This window comes from Rhinichthys klamathensis, unplaced genomic scaffold (assembly GCF_029890125.1).
Source record: "Rhinichthys klamathensis goyatoka isolate OS25496 unplaced genomic scaffold, OSU_Roscu_1.1 h1tg000341l_1, whole genome shotgun sequence".
Lineage (NCBI taxonomy): Eukaryota > Metazoa > Chordata > Actinopteri > Cypriniformes > Leuciscidae > Rhinichthys > Rhinichthys klamathensis.
In genome coordinates this window covers 683293-704456 of record NW_026606855.1, presented here as the reverse complement: position 1 = coordinate 704456, position 21164 = coordinate 683293, and the positions used below count along the sequence as shown (strand labels likewise).

The 21164-nt window shown below is 39.0% G+C and overlaps 1 protein-coding gene across 1 annotated transcript in view; it reads right to left on the bottom strand.

The window, feature by feature from the left end:
- Positions 1-21164, bottom strand: part of myo5c (myosin VC) — a 29044-nt gene that overhangs the window by 374 nt on the left and 7506 nt on the right. The window contains exons 11-40 of the mRNA XM_056272575.1: positions 20506-20587; positions 20276-20416; positions 19761-19883; positions 19596-19679; positions 19373-19501; positions 18588-18685; positions 18414-18500; positions 16925-17036; positions 16630-16841; positions 13799-13964; positions 13549-13695; positions 12883-13047; positions 12696-12789; positions 12556-12619; positions 12121-12301; positions 11148-11241; positions 11011-11074; positions 10856-10933; positions 9864-10044; positions 9396-9489; positions 7538-7601; positions 7283-7450; positions 6845-6930; positions 6668-6766; positions 6439-6593; positions 6082-6171; positions 4523-4673; positions 4140-4443; positions 2927-3101; positions 1125-1205 (exon numbers count right to left, since the gene is read on the bottom strand). Of these exons, the coding sequence (XP_056128550.1) occupies positions 1125-1205; positions 2927-3101; positions 4140-4443; positions 4523-4673; positions 6082-6171; positions 6439-6593; positions 6668-6766; positions 6845-6930; positions 7283-7450; positions 7538-7601; positions 9396-9489; positions 9864-10044; positions 10856-10933; positions 11011-11074; positions 11148-11241; positions 12121-12301; positions 12556-12619; positions 12696-12789; positions 12883-13047; positions 13549-13695; positions 13799-13964; positions 16630-16841; positions 16925-17036; positions 18414-18500; positions 18588-18685; positions 19373-19501; positions 19596-19679; positions 19761-19883; positions 20276-20416; positions 20506-20587 (3769 nt within the window). The remainder of the gene's footprint in view (positions 1-1124; positions 1206-2926; positions 3102-4139; positions 4444-4522; positions 4674-6081; positions 6172-6438; positions 6594-6667; positions 6767-6844; positions 6931-7282; positions 7451-7537; positions 7602-9395; positions 9490-9863; positions 10045-10855; positions 10934-11010; positions 11075-11147; positions 11242-12120; positions 12302-12555; positions 12620-12695; positions 12790-12882; positions 13048-13548; positions 13696-13798; positions 13965-16629; positions 16842-16924; positions 17037-18413; positions 18501-18587; positions 18686-19372; positions 19502-19595; positions 19680-19760; positions 19884-20275; positions 20417-20505; positions 20588-21164) is intronic.

The following is a 21164-nucleotide window of genomic DNA, read 5'->3' as shown; positions in this document are numbered from 1 at the left end:
AGTATTTATCAAAGTGTTAAAGCCATGAACCAAGCCAATCAGCTACGAGGTGATTCACAACATTACAAACATTGATTCGAAGCTAAAGTATTTGAAAAGCGGACAAAATAACAAAGGACAAGACTGTGTACTTAACGGCTTTAGTGAGGGAAAGAACTACAATCCCATGAAGCAATGCAAACAGCATTCTCTAATTTAAAACAATGGAGAAATAGTAAACTTCTCATGCACAAATGTTGATTATCTATATAAAAACAATATATTTTAAGTTTATTGCAAAATATATATATACAAACATTTGAGTATTTTAAGAGCTTAGAGATCAACTCGATCACATTCGCAGGGGTTAATGTGAGTGGGTGGAGCTAAAGAGCAATTTAGGCTTGTGTTGCTTTTTTTCTAATCACTGATTGGTGGAATTTCTGCACAGCATCATCATGTGTAATGTAGTTTTTCCACTAGTAATTCTGCTGTTAAATATGATCATTTTAAAAATAGGCTGAAATAAACATTAACAACCTCGTAGCTCACGGAAAAGCTGTCTCTAAAGGTTTATAAGTTATCTTTCAAAATCAATTTCCTTGTTTTTTTTACTTCCTGAACCTGACTGTTGCGCTTTATTGATTTGTGATCATTTATCTTTATATTACTTTTTAAAAGGAATTATACTATAATATAATTATAATAAAATACTTTTATTCAGCAAAGAATCAAAATTGACACTAAAGACATTCGTAATGTTACAAATGATTTATATTTTAAATAAATGCTGTAAATGCTGCTTTCTATTCATCAAAGAAAGCATGTATCATAGTTTCCACAAAAATATGAAGCATCACAACTGTTTTCAACATTGATAACAATTAGAAATGTCTCTTGAGCAGCGAATCAGCATATTAGAATAATTTCTGAAGGATCATGTGACACTGAAGACTGGAGTAAATTCAGCTTTGCATCACAGGAATAAATTACATTTAACATATATTCGAATAGAAAACAGTTATTTAAAACTGAAATATTATTGCACAATTTTCACTCTATTTTTAATCCTTTAAAAAATTATACCGATCCCAAACTTTGAAACGGTAACATACCTGCTTAAAAAACAGAAAAAAAAATCGTACCTGCACTTTGCGGACAAAGGACGGAGCCACTCGCTTTTCGAAATCATCAATGGGTGTGTAGGAGTTTAGGATCTTCACAATCTACAAAAACACAAAACAACCAGATTTTTATAAATCAAGACAAAGAATTGACATTCTACGGGCATGTTGGCACAATTTAAAGATGGGGTATGTGATTTTCTTTTTTGACCATTTTTTCAAAATCAATTGAAATCCTATTCCTAACCCACTTACAGCCACTGAGTTAGAAGCACTCAAATGAAAATTAAGGCGAGACACTACAGGTGAATAGGGTAAAAGTTTTAAATAATAGATATCACCATGAAACTTTCTCAGTTGATTATTTACAAAAGTATATAAAAAAAATGTATTACAAGTTTTTGAAATTTTTATGTTTAATTATGCAAATTAGGCATTATCTCATTAAATATGCATAATTTTGCATATATTTTTGGTAGATAGATCTGAACATATGATAAAGCCAGGTGCAAAATTATTTTTTTATTTTGTTTACACACAAGATGAAAAAATAATTTCAGAGGGATTTCAGGATATATGCTTTCATTACCTAGGAAATCAAAATATACTGTCCATAGCCTTAAAAAATCAATTCTCGCCATTTTTTTATTATTAAAATGTCACATAAATCAGGCCAGGAATGATTTATAAACAAATCCCTCTGAAAATATCTTCAGAATACTGCTACGAGTATAACTGGAAAGTTTGGTGTACATAGGTGCTACACAGGCTGAGATGTTTCTACTGGAGAATTTAAAGATTTGTAATGTAAAAATTCATACTTTTTTTAGTGGAAACAACTATTTACAGACACAATATCTCATCAAATCATTAGCAACAACAATACAAACCACCTAAATCACATTACAACTTATAACACAGCATTTATGGCCTTCAACTGAACAGAAAAAGTGTCAAAAACACACATCTAAATGTCAGAGCACGTCACGTGATGCATCTGAACGAATCACGTTGCCAGAAATTGACATCAGCCAATGAGATTTCGGTTTTAGAGTTAAAAGCCCATTGTACTTTCACGATTGGTGGCTGATAAAAAGGAAATGACCATATTTGGATCCGACAACAATGTGCAAGAGAGAGAGAGCTTTCCAACGGTGTATGTGCGCGATCGCAGAGCATGTTGATTTAGAACGACAACTTTTTGTTGAATTTAGGAGAAATCTACAGACGCAAACAGACAAAGTGTAGTAAAATAAAGACCTAAATGTGTATTTTGGAAATTTTTTCACCACAAGTCTGAAAGAAGGAATGTTATTGAAGACAAATAGCCCAAAATCTCAAAATTGACCAGTGAAAAAAAAACTGTTTTTGCCTGCCGTGTCTCGCCTTAAGCAATTTAATCATCTGTGGAACGGGCAGAACTCGAAAAACTCCAGCCAATCATTTCCAAGACCACCTAGAATCATTGGACAGTCAGTGCGTCAATCAAACGGTTGTAACACCCCCTCCCCCATCCCCCTCACGCGCGTGTCCCCTTCGTGCGCATACTCAAAGCTCGTGACCCCGTCACAGTAAATGCAAGTCGCCCCGGTACAGAGAGAGAGAGTGTAAGTGCAATCTCGCGCATCTGAGTTTTGCAGATGCATGATCGCGCGTCCATGTTCTTCGAATGGGTGGAGTCAGGGCCAGTGTTGGAGGAAAGAAGGTAGGACCTTTTGAGTTGTGTTTTTTCAAAATCTGCCGGCCGTTTTGCAAATCCCATACCCTACCTTTAAGTTCCTCTAAAATGAATTAGTGGGCAAACGGCATATGTAAAGCGGCACCTGCACGGACGAGAGCTCGGAGCACCTCTGCTTGATCTCGGCTGCGTCTTCATCGGTGGTCTTGTTGACCTGAAGAAGCCAGGCAACCTGAGACAGCGGCCCCAGCGTTTCCATGGCACAGCTGCTCTGCAGACCCTTCTCTCGCAGCCACTCCTCTAGGTAACTGATGTTACACCTGTAAAAGAAAGATGCCCATTAAACTCTATTTCTGAGGACGTTCAGAAAGGCAAACTACCATCCTACCCATACTAGATCTCAACTTCATTTCCTCTGTGATGAATAAAGTCAAACAGAAAAAGATATCTCTTTCTTTACTCACTGTTTGATTGGTCTGCCAAGTTAAGAAATTTGAATGCAAACTCTAATTAAAAACTAAATAACATGCAACATCTTGGAAACTAATAAAAAAATAACATGCAACATATTGAGGTCATGTGCAGTTTAAAAAAAACAGTATGCAATATACAGTATTCACTACTATTCAAACATTTGGGGTTGGTAAGATTTTTAAAAGATGAAATAAAAGACTAAGGCTGCATTTATTTGGTCAAAAATACAGTAAAAACAGTAATATTGTGAAATAAAAATAACTTTTTTTATTTGATTATATTTTAAAATGTAATTTATTCCAGTGATCAAAGCTGAATTTTCAGCAGTGCTGTCTTAGTATCAGTGAGCTACTATTAAGAGTGTTTTTTAATATATTTTGAATTAGTTTTCATATTTTCCATTTTCATTTTTTATTTAAGTTTTAGTTTTAGTTATTTTAGTACATCAAGTTAAACTACATTAAAATGAGAAATTTTACCTTGACATTTAGCGAAAATAAATGTTATTATTTAATTTAAATATTAATATACATTAATTTTATATTATTTAAGATTTTTTTTTAACCTTCAAACCTTAAATTTAGTTTTTTTTTAAATGTTTTTTTTTAATTCTTTTAGATAACTATAATAACCCTTATTTTCAGCATCATAACTCCAGTCTTCAGCATTACATGATCCTTCAGAAATCATTCTAATAAACTGATTTGCGGATCAATAAACATTTCTGATTATTATCAATGTTGAAAACAGTTGTGCTGCTTCATGTTTGTGGGAACCATGATACATTTCTTTGATAAACAAAGTTCAAAAGAGCAGCATTTATTTGTAACTCTGTGTCAATTTAACGCATCCTCGCTGAATAACAGTAGCGCTTACACACACACCTGATCTGCATGCCCTTACGGCAGGAGCACAGGTCCTTCCGGAGCAGAATGCTGTTCACCGAGTTGGATCCGATGAGGTAGAAGAGCTGTCTTATGACCTGGCCCTGCAGCTGCGTCTCCATGCCCTGCTGAGCCATGCTGGTGTGGAACGAGCCGAGCTGCTGCAGGATCGAGCTCACGCTGAACGCCTCAGTCCCGCTGAGGTCCCCGCCATCCTCGTACACGCTATTCGAGCGCTTGCGGACACCGGTGGGCTTCATGCTGGAGATTCCCTGCAGGCTCTCGTGCTCCAGCATCCCGGGGACTGAACAGAGAGAGGGGACTGTTTAACAAGAAATATGCATTATCATGTAAACGCCAATGTATCAACTTCATTTCCATACTGATCATGGGAAAGAGCGCGTCCTCCATCACGCTGATGAACTGATGGTAGATGTTGATGGCGAGGTCGCTGAGAATCTGCCGGTGCTCTGACAGGTCGAAGTTCTTCAGGCAGTTCTTGTTCTGGCGAGGCGTGTTGTGCTTCATGAACTCCTGTTGATGGAGGGAAATCAAGGAATCTCATTGGTTGGTTTCAGGCATTATATAAATAAGATATCTTAGACCCTTTGAAATCATGTGTTGATCTATTAATAATAATACATTGCATTTAGGGCTTGACATTGACTTTTTTGCTCACCAGCCACAGTGGCTAGTGCTTTTCCAATGTTTCTAGCCACTCAGCATTTTCACTGGCCACAATTTCAACATCGATACCATGGGGAAAAACTGCCATTTAGATATTTTTAATATTCTCTTAATATTTGCCAGCAGGTATATTAGGCTGCTGTCACTTTAAGACCTGATGCACAGATCCATTACACTGTTACACAAGCATTTTCTTTCTCAACTGTTTACGTTCACTAAAAACATAACTGACTGTGTTTAGGTGAATACTTGCCAAGACCGGCATTTTGACATTATTTTGTGTATTTGACTATTTACGTGCAATAAGCAGTGAAAAAGAACTCAATTTAGTGCTGAGAGGCGGCTTTATGTGCCACACTTTGGGTGTGAACACAAAATCTGAAGGAATGAGTCAAATGTTCTCAACTGTTTACGTTCACTTAAAACATACACTATACATACAGTAACTGACTGTTTAAATGAATACTCGAGAATGGTCTAAATGAAGACCAGCATTTTTGACATTATATTTTGTGTATTTGATTGTTTCAGCGCAATAAGTCAAATGAATGACTTGAGTCAATGAATGAGTCAAATTATTTGCAATACTTGCGGGTATTGCAAATAATTTGACTCATTCATTGACTCAAGTCAATGAATTCCACGTCGAAATTCAAGGCCTGCAACACCAACAATATTCATCCGGAGCAAATGAAACGAGTGAGTGAGGAGAGGCTGGTTTGTGTGTCACTCGCTCTCGGAGAAATGAGAGAGAAAGAGAGAGAGAGCAGCTGGTATCCTGTATCTATTCTGCGGAAAATAAGTTTTGGAAGAGTTTCAGATATTTCAGTATCGATATGTATTGAAAAATCTATATTTTTGACAACACTACATTGCAGCCAGTTTACTATTTCAGATGCCTTTTAAAAAGACTACAATTAAAAAACGTATATATAAAATTCAACCCGTCAAAGTTTCTAGTAGGAGTGACAGCGTTACACGCCACTGCTGAAATACACACTCGTTTGGAGGGTTGGTGGCTGTTAATCTCAAGCCCTGATTGTATTTATAATGTGCTTTTCTCACACCCAAAGTGCTACAAAACAAGAAATGGAAGTAAAATACAGAAACTACAGACATAATACAATACAATAAATGCAGTAAAACACATATTAAAAAAACTCCATACTCTATTGAAGAGTTAAATGTATCTATTGAATGTACATTTTATTGGGTCTTTAATAGTGAAGGAGAAACACACAGAAAAAGGCTTTACCTCGTCCCCGCTGTACTGTTTGAGACAGTTGAGGAAGTGATATGTGTTGGAGAGCCAGAAGGACAGAACTTCAAAATTCTCCTGGTGGCCCTAAAATCATAGTCATCATCATAATCATCATCATTAAGGAAACTCTAGCGACATGCAGCAGCAAAGCCCCATGTCAGAGGATTCACAAGAGTGTGTTTGAAAGAGGCAGAATACATGCAAGCTGTTAGTTTGATGATATAGTCATCTATTTTGGTCATGCCAGTTTTGTTTGAATAGCATTAGTTTGCTTGAAATTAAAACATAATGCAGCGTGTGTTAGAAGTAATTCATACTTCACCCGAAAGTAAACAGAAAAAAGTCCCTTACTGAGATGATCTCTTTAATGGCTGTAATGATGCCGTGCATGAGGGACTTGAGCTTGTTTCCATCGTTGAGGTAATCGGAGTGTCTCACACACATGAAGAGGAGATGTGCAGCCAGACCGGGGATCATTTGCACACCCACACCGCGAGGTTTCAGCTCTGCAGATTACAAACCACTGATTAAGTTATGAGTTATGATTTGAACTTACACAGGCTTCACAATATAGATTTACCGAGTATGAGCGTCCGGATCAGCCTGCTTTCATCCTCCTTCTTGTACTCCAACATGCCCAAGTACTCTTTGGGCACGGCCGGTACTGCTTTCTGATTGGCTGATGAGAATATGAAACATGCAGAGGATGAGACCGGATTGACTAAATGTGAAAGCAGGTAAATGAAGGGAGTTTTACCTGTCACATGTGTTTGAAGAGCTTTGATTTGGTCTTGAAGTCGTTTTATCAATCTGTCCTTCATGTCTGACTGCTCCTCAAAGTCCTGAAACAAGAAGAAAATCATCTTAACATTAGATTAAGATTAACAAATTGACTTTTTGGTTCGCCAAATACCTAAATGTCCTTCAGGAAGACAGATTTTTGTGGCACTAACAGTCTAAATTTTAAATATATGCATAAATAAATAAATAAATAGATAAAATAAATAAATAAATCCACACATTCATGCATTAATAAAATATATACAGTATATATTGTATTATTGTACTGTTTTTGCTATGAGGGGGTGCTTTTATTTATTATGCATGTATGCTTTGGAAAAAAAGGCTAAATGAATGCATGTAAGCACAAATGCAATCATGAGCGAGATCTCACACACACACACACACACACAACATATTCTCAGCTGTGAGGCGGGACGTCTCCTGTCTGAGTTTGTTCTTGGCTTCGCTCTCTGAGAGCTGAGCTTTCTGAAGCTGCTGGTTCTCCTCCTGGAGGTCAGCCATCTGTCCCTCCATCTCTTCTCTTCTTCTCTCGCTCTCTGTAATCTTCTCCTCCAGGTGCCTATGAACAGAAGCACAACACCTGCTCCTTCAGCCTTGTGCCACAGTCTGTAGTGTAAATACAGTTTGAGGGTAATAAACGCCTCACCTGCGTTGTGATTGCTCCTCTTCAACAGTGTGCTGAATCTCTTTTGATAACTCCTTTATTTTTGCTGCAACATAAAATTTAAGTTGTAAAGAAGTGCCAACAGATAAAACATTTTCATATTAAGGCCTACCACAACTGAATAAACAGATAGCTCAGTCTGTAGTGATTGGTCTACTCTACTCTGATTGGTCAGATGGCTCAGTCTGTAGTGATTGGTCTACTCTGCTGATTGGTCAGATGTCTCAGTCTGTAGTGATTGGTCTACTCTACTCTGATTGGTCAGATGGCTCAGTCTGTAGTGATTGGTCTTCTCTACTGATTGGTCAGATGTCTCAGTCTGTTGTGATTGGTCTACTCTGCTGATTGGTCAGATGGCTCAGTCTGTTGTGATTGGTCTACTCTGCTCTGATTGGTCAGATGGCTCAGTCTGTAGTGATTGGTCTACTCTGCTGATTGGTCAGATGGCTCAGTCTGTAGTGATTGGTCTACTCTGCTGATTGGTCAGATGGCTCAGTCTGTAGTGATTGGTCTACTCTGCTGATTGGTCAGATGTCTCAGTCTGTTGTGATTGGTCTACTCTGCTGATTGGTCAGATGGCTCAGTCTGTTGTGATTGGTCTACTCTACTCTGATTGGTCAGATGTCTCAGTCTGTTGTAATTGGTCTACTCTGCTCTGATTGGTCAGATGTCTCAGTCTGTTGTGATTGGTCTACTCTGCTCTGATTGGTCAGATGTCTCAGTCTGTTGTAATTGGTCTACTCTACTCTGATTGGTCAGATGTCTCAGTCTGTAGTGATTGGTCTACTCTGCTGATTGGTCAGATGTTTCAGTCTGTTGTGATTGGTCTACTCTACTCTGATTGGTCAGATGTCTCAGTCTGTTGTGATTGGTCTACTCTGCTCTGATTGGTCAGATGTCTCAGTCTGTTGTAATTGGTCTACTCTGCTCTGATTGGTCAGATGTCTCAGTCTGTTGTAATTGGTCTACTCTGCTCTGATTGGTCAGATGTCTCAGTCTGTTGTAATTGGTCTACTCTGCTCTGATTGGTCAGATGTCTCAGTCTGTTGTGATTGGTCTACTCTGCTCTGATTGGTCAGATGTCTCAGTCTGTTGTAATTGGTCTACTCTGCTCTGATTGGTCAGATGTCTCAGTCTGTTGTAATTGGTCTACTCTGCTCTGATTGGTCAGATGTCTCAGTCTGTTGTAATTGGTCTACTCTGCTCTGATTGGTCAGATGTCTCAGTCTGTTGTGATTGGTCTACTCTACTCTGATTGGTCAGATGTCTCAGTCTGTTGTGATTGGTCTACTCTACTCTGATTGGTCAGATGTCTCAGTCTGTTGTAATTGGTCTACTCTACTCTGATTGGTCAGATGTCTCAGTCTGTTGTAATTGGTCTACTCTGCTCTGATTGGTCAGATGTCTCAGTCTGTTGTAATTGGTCTACTCTACTCTAATTGGTCAGATGTCTCAGTCTGTTGTAATTGGTCAGATGTCTCAGTCTGTTGTGTTTGAGGGCAGGTCAAAGTAGACGTTGTTTGCAGGCATTATGCAAATTTGTTACAAACCTACGTAGGTTTGTGCAGGAAGTAAGACTGGAATCACTGACGACTCGTTTCAGGCGGTTCAGAATCGGTTCTTTCTTTTAGGACACAATAACTCCATTTATCTGCACTTTGATCTTTGAAACTTTGCAGACCTTTTACATTCAATTACACTACATGAAAGCAATATCCGAAAAAGCATAATAGGGGGCACTTTAAAAAATTGTGTAACATCATATCCTGCAGTCCAGATCTGTCCAAAATATTTTTCCGCATGCATAAAACCTAATGTATTTCAAATCTGGTTGGCTTACCGCTCATCTCAGCGCTCTGATCTTGCAACTGGGTCTCCAGCTCGTGTTTGTGGCGGTTCAGTTCCGACACCTGCTGCTTCAGCTCTGGAATCACCTGCACACAGGAAGTCACCGTCATCACCAGGTGACTGTTTATTGCTGGAGTAGATGATAGTTTTAACCAATCTGGGGAGTGGGGTGGGACTAAGCTTCAACAATCGTTCCTGTTTGGCTCAGAGGAACAAACCGCACGGGTTTCTTTAAAACAATCAATGCTGATCAAAACTTGATGACGCAATCACGTTCACTACGGAGCCTTTGAATGTCCAACTGAGACAAACGCAATACCACAGAAAAGCCGAGAATCTCCTCTTTACAAGACTTTTTAAAACGGTTATTAAAGTTATTAAACATTTAAGAACAGTACTTATTTTTAAGGGTTAAACTATGACTCTAAATAAACATAGAAGCTACATAAATACACTCTACCATGTTCTCAGCAGCGAGGCGGGCCACTTCCTGCCCGATGCTTTGGTTGACGGTACTTTTCTCCTGAAAGAGAGCTTTATGCTGCTCGTTCTCTCGGTTCAAATGTTCGTTTTTGAAGACCAGAGCTTCCAGTTGACTCTCATAAGCCTCTTTCAGCTCCCGCTGCTGAGTTTCCATCACCCTGAGAAAGGAGGACAGTAAATTTGCTCATTTGATGATATGGTCATCTATTTTGATGTATAATACATATTATATGTATATATACATAAATAATATATATTATTTATATAAATGAAATAGTTGCAAAAGCATGTTTACTTTTCTTTAAAGGGACATTGTGTAGGAATTTCTCCCATCTAGCGGTGAAATTGTATTTTGCATTCAAGCGAATTGTGCTCTCCAGCGCCTCGCTTTTTCAAATCCGCGTTGCATCTACGGTAGCCGTTATGTACCAAAAAGCTATGACAGGATGTCTTCTAATAGCACTTCGTCGAGTAACTCTTGTTTTTTGTAATCTTTTACGTTCTATTTTGGACTTTTTTGGCGACGAGGATTTCTTCTCCTGTGGCTCGGCATATGTATGGTCCGCCATTAAAAATAACAGTGCAATGCAGCCTTTTAAACTTGCCGGGGCAGTGACAAGCGCCTCTCACTGCTCTGCTCCTCCGTTTCTGCTGCTTTCAGTTACTGGCTCTGAACGAAAACGCGTTGTGGAAACATCTTTTCAAGATGGTGGAACTACATGGAAGCCTCTCGTGGACCTACCCGTCCCATGTATATAAAGATAATAAATTCTTCGTTTACGAGGATAAGTCAGATAATTGGCAGAGGTATTTGTACACCATTGAGGACATATTTATGAATAAAAATATTGATTTTAGATAATAAAATACCTAAAAAAGTACACATTGTCCCTTTAAGCAATTTTTTTTTTCTTTTTGATGAGAAAACAAACACTTATGGATTAAACTGAAAACCTTTAGAGGTCATACTTTGCAGCTTTCTCCACGCCGTCAAAAGCAGTGAGAAGATCAGCTCCATCATCATTCTCTGAGGCTTCTTTATTCAGCCTGGAGTAAAAGAGACAATCTGAATCAAGCTAATCCAGATAACAATCAGCGCTGACAATCCCAATACTCTGACGCACCTGTGGATGAGATCTTCCTCTGCAGTGTGACCGAGCAGCTGCCTCGTGATTAAACTCATCTTAGCTGATGGAGAAAGACAGCTCAGCGTTTTATAGTTTTACATGTATTGTTCATTATTTTATAGTATGTTTTATACCTCTGGCTTGAAGACTTTGAGCTCTCTTGGTTTTATCAGCTTCAGCTCGTTGCATCTGCAGGCTGTTGATTTCTTTCCGTAAATCTGGTATGACCTTCAAATGTCACAAAAAAGTCATTGTGTGTGTGACTGACAGAGAAAAACCCTATACATTAAGGTCCATATTAATAACCAATGTATAAAGGCCCGTTTACACCAAGAACAGTAACTATAAAGACAGGTGGATTCTGATTGGCTGTCAATTTTTTTTATAATTTAGCAGCTGGGAAAAAACTTTATGGTTATCCTCCTTGGTTAACACTAGATTTGCATTTGCAGAAAGGAAAACTAGTGCTTCAAAATCAGGAAAAGAAGAAAGTTTTAGAGAAGTTCAGGTTTCAGGCTATAGAGGACAAAATCTGAAAAAACAATAAATAAGTAAAGATACAAATAAATATGCACGAACCACACATTCAAATATATAAATAATCAAATGTAAATAATGTATACTGTATAATATTTGTAAATAATAAAATATTCAATAATATTCAATATCAAAAAATATAAGGAGATATACAATTAATTAAATAATAATAAAAGAAATTGGAGAATTACTATGAAGAACTAAAAAAAAACATTAGAGATTAAAAATCGAAGACAATTATTGGAATTATTATTTTTATTAAATACATAGTTTGGAAATTTGGCATTTCCTTTAACATTTTTCGCAAAATTTACATTAACATTTCCCCAAACATTTCATTTATATTGTATTATTTTAGCATTGCTGGGAATTTAATCAATTATTTGTATATTTCCATGCACATTTGATTTATTTTTGCAGGTTTCATTGTCAATAGTCAATATTAGGCTTCGGTTTACTGTAAATGCCTTGGAAGCGCTGTAATAAAACAGCCATTTGTACCTGTTCTTAAAAAAATGGGGGAAAAATGTAAGAAAAAAAGAGAAAGGCAGAGTTGGAGTTGTGATTCACCTTGACGTGTTTGGTGAGCTGCAGCAGTTGTTCTTGCAGTTCTGCGTTGACCTTCATGTCGTCCTCCACTTGCGTCTGGAGTCTGATTCGCTCCTCTCTCAGTCTACGGCTTTCCTCTTTCAGTGCTACGATCTCTTTATCCGAGTCTTCCTTCTGGAGTTCACCGTTGTGCTCCGCCACCCTGACAGAACAGGACGGATTTGGACAAAGGTCTGATTGATAGCCAAACAAAAGGAAACGGGAAATGTCCAACAACTCAAAGTTGGGTCTGTTCCTCACAAAGTTATCAAGACGCCCACTTTTGGACCATTTTTATGGTGTTTTTTTGAGCAACTTTGAGATTCACTGAGGAAATTAACTCAAACGTGTTTGGAATGAGATGAGAGCGAGTAAATGATTTTTGGAGAAACTATCCCATTAAGAAAGCGCTCTTACTTTCTAAACCTCTCCTCTCTTTCCAGATCATCCATCAGCTTTCTCTTTACATCCTCAAATTGATCTGGAAAACAAATGTTTCGTAAGTTACAGTCACATACTCTTCATTATCACGGTTTTAAAAACAGCTCACTCTTCACCTTGCATCTGCAGGGTCGTGTCTTTCAGTTTCTGCTCCAAAGCTTTATTCACCTGAACCAGTTTCTCTTTATCATTCTGAAGCAGAGCGATTGCCTTAGAGGAGAGAACAAAGTGAACAACCTCATAATTATATTCAATACTGTATCTATACTACAAAGATATTGTACAAATCAGTGTGTCTATTACCTGATTGGACTCTTCCGAGTGTGTTCTCGCTCTCTCCTCTAAAGCTGTCATCTCATTGGTTAGCTTTCCAAGCTCGACCTCCAGAGCCTGAATCTTTTCTAGTCCGTGAGCTCGTGCATTAGACAAGCTGGCGAGTCTCTCCATGAGGCCACGGTTCTCTTTATTCTTGAGGAAAAGAGAGAAAGGGCTTGTATTTCAGACACACTGCAGAAAATGACATATTTAAAGAGTCCGGATAATTTCAAGTCTCTAAATACAAATAAACACAACTAGCTGAGCCTGTGACACAAATAGCAATATGATTAAATGGAGATCAAATAGAGACTTTGGTTGAAGTCTCCAGAAAAAAGAGCCCAGTGAAGAGCCCATGTCTCTTCTAGAGTTTCAAAAAAAAAAAAATCTCAACAATGTATCAAACTTTGGTCAAATTTGCCAAGATACCAAAGTGGGAGATCTCAATATGAGCACTTCTCAACAAGAGATATGAAAGCTGCACTCCACAATAATTTTATAGCTCTATATACTTACTGTATATCGACTACTACTCCCGTTTGTGTCTATTTTCATTTAAACAAAAATTATTTTATAAGAAACATCTGAGACAAAGTTCATAATTAATTCTCCCTGAAACATCCTTGATCAATAACCTTTTCTGTCTGATCGTACCTGCTCTTCCACTTTCTTGCGCAGCTGCTGGACTCTGTAGGAAAGCTGAACGTTGATGACCAGCCGTCGCATGGTTTGAAATCGCCGGCGCACCAGCCAAGCTCGAGCGTACTTCTGCAGAACCAGAGCCTTGTGCTCCGCCACCATCTATAAGCACACACAAGCGATTGAATTGACATGCAGCATTTTTGACCATGCAGGTCACAAGTTTGATCAACAAAATGACAAACGATGAGACTGGTTGCTTTGCCTTTCTGTAGCGTTTGCGGGCCATCCATCCTCTGGTGTAGGCCTGTATGATGACTGCAGCCCTCAGGACGAGCTGGTAAATCTTCCGCACCAGATACCCACGACAGTGTCTCTGAATCACCACAGCGGCCCAGCCCTGCTTCAGCGCCAGAGCTGTCACCGTGCGTCTGAGACAGGAAAGCAACGGTTTTCAGGATAAATTCATTTCTGTGATCATCCTAACTGTAATGTTCTCCAAAAGTAGCATATAACGGAAAGTTCTGTGCTATTTTTTAGTTGTCTATGTATAGACAATTAAACAATACAACAGATCAATGTCAGTTGCGTCACATCAACTATATATCACATCAGCTTGACATGTCTTGACAATCGCCTTTTGAACTGAAAATAAGTGTGAACAAGTGAATAACAGTTTAAAGGAGCAGTAAGCGATTTCTGAGAAACGCTGTTGAAAGTGATTCGGTCTGCACAACACACTTGTGACCAATCAGCAGTAGGGGGCGTGTCCACTCATTATGGGGGAGGAGAGCGAGTGAGCCAATCAGCAATAGGGGGCGTGTCCACTCATGATGGGGGAGGAGAGTGAGTGAGCCAATCAGCAGTAGGGGGCGTGTCCACTCATGATGGGGGAGGAGAGTGAGTGAGCCAATCAGCAGTAGGGGGCGTGTCCACTCATTATGGGGGAGGAGAGCAAATCAGCAGTAGGGGGCGCGTCCACTCATGATGGGGGAGGAGAGCGAGTGAGCAAATCAGCAGTAGGGGGCGCGTCCACTCATTATGGGGGAGGAGAGTAAGTGAGCCAATCAGCAGTAGGGGGCGTGTCCACTCATTATGGGGGAGAGCGAGTGAGCCAATCAGCAGTAGGGGGCGTGTCCACTCTTGATGGGGGAGGCGAGCAAATGAGCCAATCAGCAGTAGGGGGCGCGTCCACTCATGATGGGGAGGAGAGCGAGTGAGCCAATCAGCAGTAGGGGGCGCGTCCACTCATTATGGGGGAGGAGAGTGAGTGAGCCAATCAGCAGTAGGGGGCGTGTCCACTCATTATGGGGGAGAGCGAGTGAGCCAATCAGCAGTAGGGGGCGTGTCCACTCATGATGGGGGAGGCGAGCAAATGAGCCAATCAGCAGTAGGGGGCATGTCCACTCATGATGGGGGAGGAGAGCGAGTGAGCCAATCAGCAGTAGGGGGCGTGTCCACTCATGATGGGGGAGGAGAGCAAATCAGCAGTAGGGGACGCGTCCACTCATGATGGGGGAGGAGAGCGAGTGAGCCAATCAGCAGTAGGGGGCGTGTCCACTCATTATGGGGGAGGAGTGCAAATCAGCAGTAGGGGGCGCGTCCACTCATGATGGGGGAGGAGAGCGAGTGAGCCAACCAGCAGTAGGGGGCGCGTCCACTCATTATGGGGGAGGAGAGTGAGTGAGCCAATCAGCAGTAGGGGGCGTGTCCACTCATTATGGGGGAGGAGAGCAAATCAGCAGTAGGGGGCGCGTCCACTCATGATGGGGGAGGAGAGCGAGTGAGCCAATCAGCAGTAGGGGGCGCGTCCACTCATTATGGGGAAGGAGAGTGAGTGAGCCAATCAGCAGTAGGGGGCGTGTCCACTCATTATGGGGGAGAGCGAGTGAGCCAATCAGCAGTAGGGGGCGTGTCCACTCATGATGGGGGAGGCGAGCAAATGAGCCAATCAGCAGTAGGGGGCGTGTCCACTCATGATGGGGGAGGAGAGCGAGTGAGCCAATCAGCAGTAGGAGGTGTGTCCACTCATGATGGGGGGGGTGAGTGAGTGAGCCAATCAGCAGTAGGGGGCGTGTCCACTCATGATGGGGAGGAGAGTGAGTAAGCCAATCAGCAGTAGGGGGCGTGTCCACTCATGATGGGGGAGGAGAGTGAGCCAATCAGCAGTAGGGGGCGTGTCCACTCATTATGGGGGAGGAGAGCGAGTGAGCCAATCAGCAGTAGGGGGCGTATCCACTCATTATGGGGGAGGAGAGCGAGTGAGACAATCAGCAGTAGGGGGCGTGTCCACTCATGATGGGGGAGGAGAGAGAGTGAGAAAGAGGGAGATTTGAAGAGAAATGGCTGAGAGACATTACAAAAGAGAAATGGTCACAGGAATATCACTGGAAAAAGAAGGGTTATGATCAGGCTAGAGCTTGAGGACCTGTGTTAATATTAGAAAAGCTTTCCAGCGGATACGGAACCCTTCTACGGAATTTGTCCTTTTTTGGAGTTTGGCTTGTAACATCTAACATACTTAGCATTTACATAACATGGGTTTGCAATGACATGAGGGTTTTAAGCATCTCAAGATGCATGTGTTCTGCTCCATTCTTTTGTGCTAATTTCTAGCCGTTTTAAAACCATCCGTTAACATGACCATTTAAATGTTTAGGGTCAGTAATATTTAGTTAATACCTTTAATCATTAAGGATGCATTAAATTGATCAAAAGTGACAGTAAAGGCATGTATAATGTTACAAAAGATTTCTATTTCAAATAAATGCTGCTCTTTTGAATCTTCTAGTCATCAAAGAATCCAAAAATATATATATTTTCCACAAAAATATAAAGCAGCACAACTGTTTTCAACATTGATAATAATCTGAAATGTTTCTTGAGCAGCAAATCAGCATATTAGAATGATTTCTGAAGGATCATGTGACACTGAAGACTGGAGTAAATTCAGCTTTGCATCACAGGAATAAATTACGTTAAATTGTAATAATATTTCACAATATTACTGTATTTTTGCAGTATTATCAAGAAAGATTTAAGAAGGTCAAGTTTTAAAATACTGTTTTGGATCGCTAGTGCTCTGGAAACACTCACCTGATCTGTTTCTTTCCACGCACGTACTGTTGTATAGTGATGGCAGCTTGTCTCATGTGCAGGAACCTGCGTCTCTGCCTCCAGCCCCTCACGTGCTTCTGAACGGTCACGCAAGCCGCACGCAGATGATCCAAGCGCAGCTTCTCCAGGTACGCCACCTGTCCCGCCCGGAAGAAGATCTTCGTCCGACCAAACTTGTACTGGTTGGAATCCTGCAATGCACCAAAGATGACACTTTTCAGAACATGGTTGAAGATCACAAGCTCTCTGATGAACCACAGTGCAGTTCTCTTACAGGAATGAGTTTCTGCAGGACCGTCCTGCACGTCTGCTTCTTCTCTCCCAGCTTCAGCTCTGACTGGCTCATCAAGATACTGTAACGGCTGTAAAACTCGATATACGTCCACCTGTAAGGATAGACAGAGAGGATGAGACTTTACAGAAAAGAGAGAGGCCAGTCAAACATTGCTAATCTGTACCAAGATGCTGCTCTGTGGCGTTTTAAGCTTGCTTGGTTGGATCTCATAATGTGTCTTGAGATTTGGTTGGATTTTTGTTGTATTAAAATATGCATAACTCTCACAAAAACATGTCCGGGTCACATTTCACACAAAGATAATAAGAAAAAAAACAAAACAAACAAACAATAAATATATATTTTTAAGGAAAATTATTCTAATGATAACACTGTGACATTGTTTTTGCAATTAAACACAATTCAAAATACAATATATTTTTTAAATATTACATGAATATTTCTTTCACCTTACAGTAATTGGTTTTCAAATTATACGGTTTAAAAAAATGTGTATAAACAAACCAATAAATATTATAGTATTTATTAATGTTTTGAACTAGGTTTTATTTTTATGTTTTAATTTTAATTTTAGTTCAAGTTTTAGTAATTTTGTTATGTGCTTTTGTCATTATTAGTTTTTTATATTTCTGTGTAGTTTAAATTTATAAAAACTACATTTAAAACATTTTATTTCAGTTTTAGTAAATTTGTTATGTGCTTGTCATTTTTATATTTCTATTTAGATTTAATTTAGTTTTAGTCATTTTGTTATGTGCTTTATGTTATTTTATCCGTTTTTAATATTTACCGGTATATTCAGCATTCATTTATTAATGCTAGATATAAATATTAAAAAACGAATACATTATATATATATATATTTTTTTTTTTTAAATATATATATATATATATATATATATATATATATATATATATATATATAAATAAAATATTTTATTTCAGCTTCAACCTAAAACTATTTAATTTCAGTTAGCTGCCAAGGAAACGTTTTATTTCATTTTTATTTTAGCTTTATTTCAATGAAATTTTTATACTTTTATAGTTTTACTTAATGATGAAAATGAAAACACTGATATTCTGTCCTAAATATATATGACTATAGATATGCCTTCCTAAATATTTCTGTTTTGTGTCATTCAGTCATGTGATAACACACACATACAGTATGAAGATCACAGAGTCTTCACAGAGAATGAAGTTTAAAAGGCCACATAGTGATGTTTTGATGTTGCATTGAGAGTTTAGGCTGAACTAAAACTTGTGAGATGGTAGAAGATTTCTGAGAACTTCACATATAAGTTCTGCCAATTCACACTGAACCGACAGACAGACCAACGCCGACAGTCACCAGATTACAGCACGTCACTTCTCACAGGAGTAACACACCGATCCGACAAAACTCGACGAAGAGTCTGTTGCCGTCGGTCGGCGCGGTGTGGCCTGAACTTGAGTTAATGCCGGTCACCTGGATGGGTAACTCTGGGCACTGATGCGGATGGTCTCCAGCACACCACAGGCCCTCAGCTGCTGCACCACACGCTTTGAGTCGTACCTGAGCAAACGCACACACACACAGTTTCATTTACTCTATACAACCAACAGAAAGTCCCAAATAAAATCATTCAGGCTTATCACTTACTCAAATGGCATTTTCTCCTCATTGGGTTTAATACAGCGCACATAATGAGGTGTAGTAGCGTTCAGCGTCTCCATTAACAGGGACAAGGAACTTCGAAACTGTGATCAGACAGAAGATAAAGATGTTAAAGATGATACATATCCTATAGAGAACGCCATTGTTTTTTGTCTCAATGAATTGATCGAGTTTATGATCACACCGTGTTCGTGATGACCCAGAATGAGCTGTTGTCATATGCATGAAAGAACTTCACAAAGTCTTTTTAAACCACTCAATTTCATTTATTTGTGTGTTACAAGCATTCAAATAATCAATAGGATAAAAGTTTATAGATTGGATCTAAACACAGCAGATGGTCTGGTTTTTTGGAAAGATCTTTGCTGCTTTCACATGCTGTATTTCAATGTAAACAAACATGGCTGAGCACAGGGCTCTTTTCGCAAGTTACATTATTACACCAGTAGGTGGCGGTCTTTATGACTTTTATACTCACTAATAAGAGTGTAAAAGTCATAAAGACAGTCACTTGTTGCCAATAGAGTATAAAAAAATACTATAGAGTATAAAAAAATACTCACTAATAGAGTATAAAAGTCATAAAGACAGTTACTTGTTGCCAATAGAGTATAAAAGTCATAAAGACAGTCACTTGTTGCCACCTACTGGTGTAATAATGTAACTTGTAAAAAACAATATATATCTTTTTCAATAAATTTAAATCTTTTAAAACAAGTTAATCGGTCATTATCTTTACCACTAGAACAGTATTGTCTGTGATTTTGTACCTTGTCTCCTACAGTGGTTCTCAGCTGCTTGTTTGAAGCTTTAACTCGGGGTTGTGCTGGTTTAACTTTGATCATTTTGTGGCCAGAATTTGGTTCCTCCTCTTTAAAAAAATCTGCCAAGAGAGCAAACTAACAGCATAGAAAATAGATAAACAACATTATAATGACATTAAACTCACAGACACAGATTCAAAGATCATAAAGGAAAACATTAGGTTGATACCTGACTAGTGCGCAGGACGTCGACTAGCTCTTGATAAAGCGTGTCTCTGTTCTTCTCCAAAAAACCTTTACACTGGTATTCTACCTAAGGAAAACAGTTCCAGTTCTTTATGTATCATTTCCACTGTATTTTTTAAGACAATATAGAGAAGTAATAGTCACTCACCTTATCGGCAAAATGCTGGATCATAAAAGAGTCATTAGACAAACGAGGTTTCTCAAACAGCGGCTTTGAACCTAGAAAATTGTACAGCTTTTGCAGCCAGTTTTTATCAGTGCCCTGTGGGAACTGTGGGAGATCATTCAGTTAGTAAAAAAATCATTAAATATGTATATATATATATATATGCTTCTCTGAAAAATCAATGACATTAAATAGAGAACAAGTGGAAACTTTGGATCAAATCGAGTTTGGAATTGGAATTTCATTATGAAGTCATACGCATATAACAATTTTTGTCCTAACCAGGTTATTTTTCTGTTCTTGATACTGTAAAAAATAACAGCCAATCAGAACATATCACAAGCTTAATATTCAGCTATGTGCAACCAATGAGATTTCAGTGTGGGCGGAGCTCCACAGCAAGCAGCATAAGAAATAAAAAATGGCCACTTTCTTGTAGCATGCTGCGATTTACGCTGGTTAGGACAGTAAAACTTTCACATCCGTGTTATTCTCACCAGACACTCCTCATCCAAAAGGTCCAGGATGCCCATCTTAGACTCGATGAGATCAATAACGGGCTGATTGTCGTAGAAATCGATCAGCGTCCACGGGATGTCCTCTTTCATGTACTCCTCCTGCTCCAGTTTAAACACGTGCTGATGGGACGATCAGAGATGTGTTTTTATCAATAGTTCCACTTCAAATCAGATTGATTTCTTGCTAAATAAAATAAAAAGGAACGCACCAGGTTGAACTGCTGTTGCAGCTTCTCGTTGGCGTAGTTGATGCAGAACTGCTCGAAACTGTTAACTTCAAATGTCTCAAATCTAGAGGCCGAAAGACAGAACAACATTAGAAAAAGCTACACTAATGGACCCTTAGTTTTCAGACTGTGATGACACAGATTTCAAGTTATTAACATTGTAATTTAGCAAAGTATTTTATTATATATTTATATAAAAAAATGTATGTGCATTTATAACACTGTATTTTGTGTTGTATTGCCTAGGCATTAAAGTCACCATGAAATCAAAATGGACAATTCTTGATTTATGCAATATTGCAGTATTCATTATAAATGATTTATCTGTGCATATCATTTTTTTTTTAATTCATGTGCCTCATAATCTTTAATCAAACTAACTTCCCCTCCCTCTTGCAGCGACATCTCTTCTCTGATGATGCGTTTACTGTCATGAGGGCGGGGCAACATGTCTCTCACATGAGATCCACCAATAGCAAACCACAACCATCCAATCAATTCCCCATGGACAAAATCAAGCCCCGCCCTACATATTGTACTTTCATGTTCAAGAAACCGTTTTACTCAGATATACGTCACAATGTTTCATGCCAAATTTAAATTACAGAACTACTGCTATGTGAGTGACATCATATCATGAA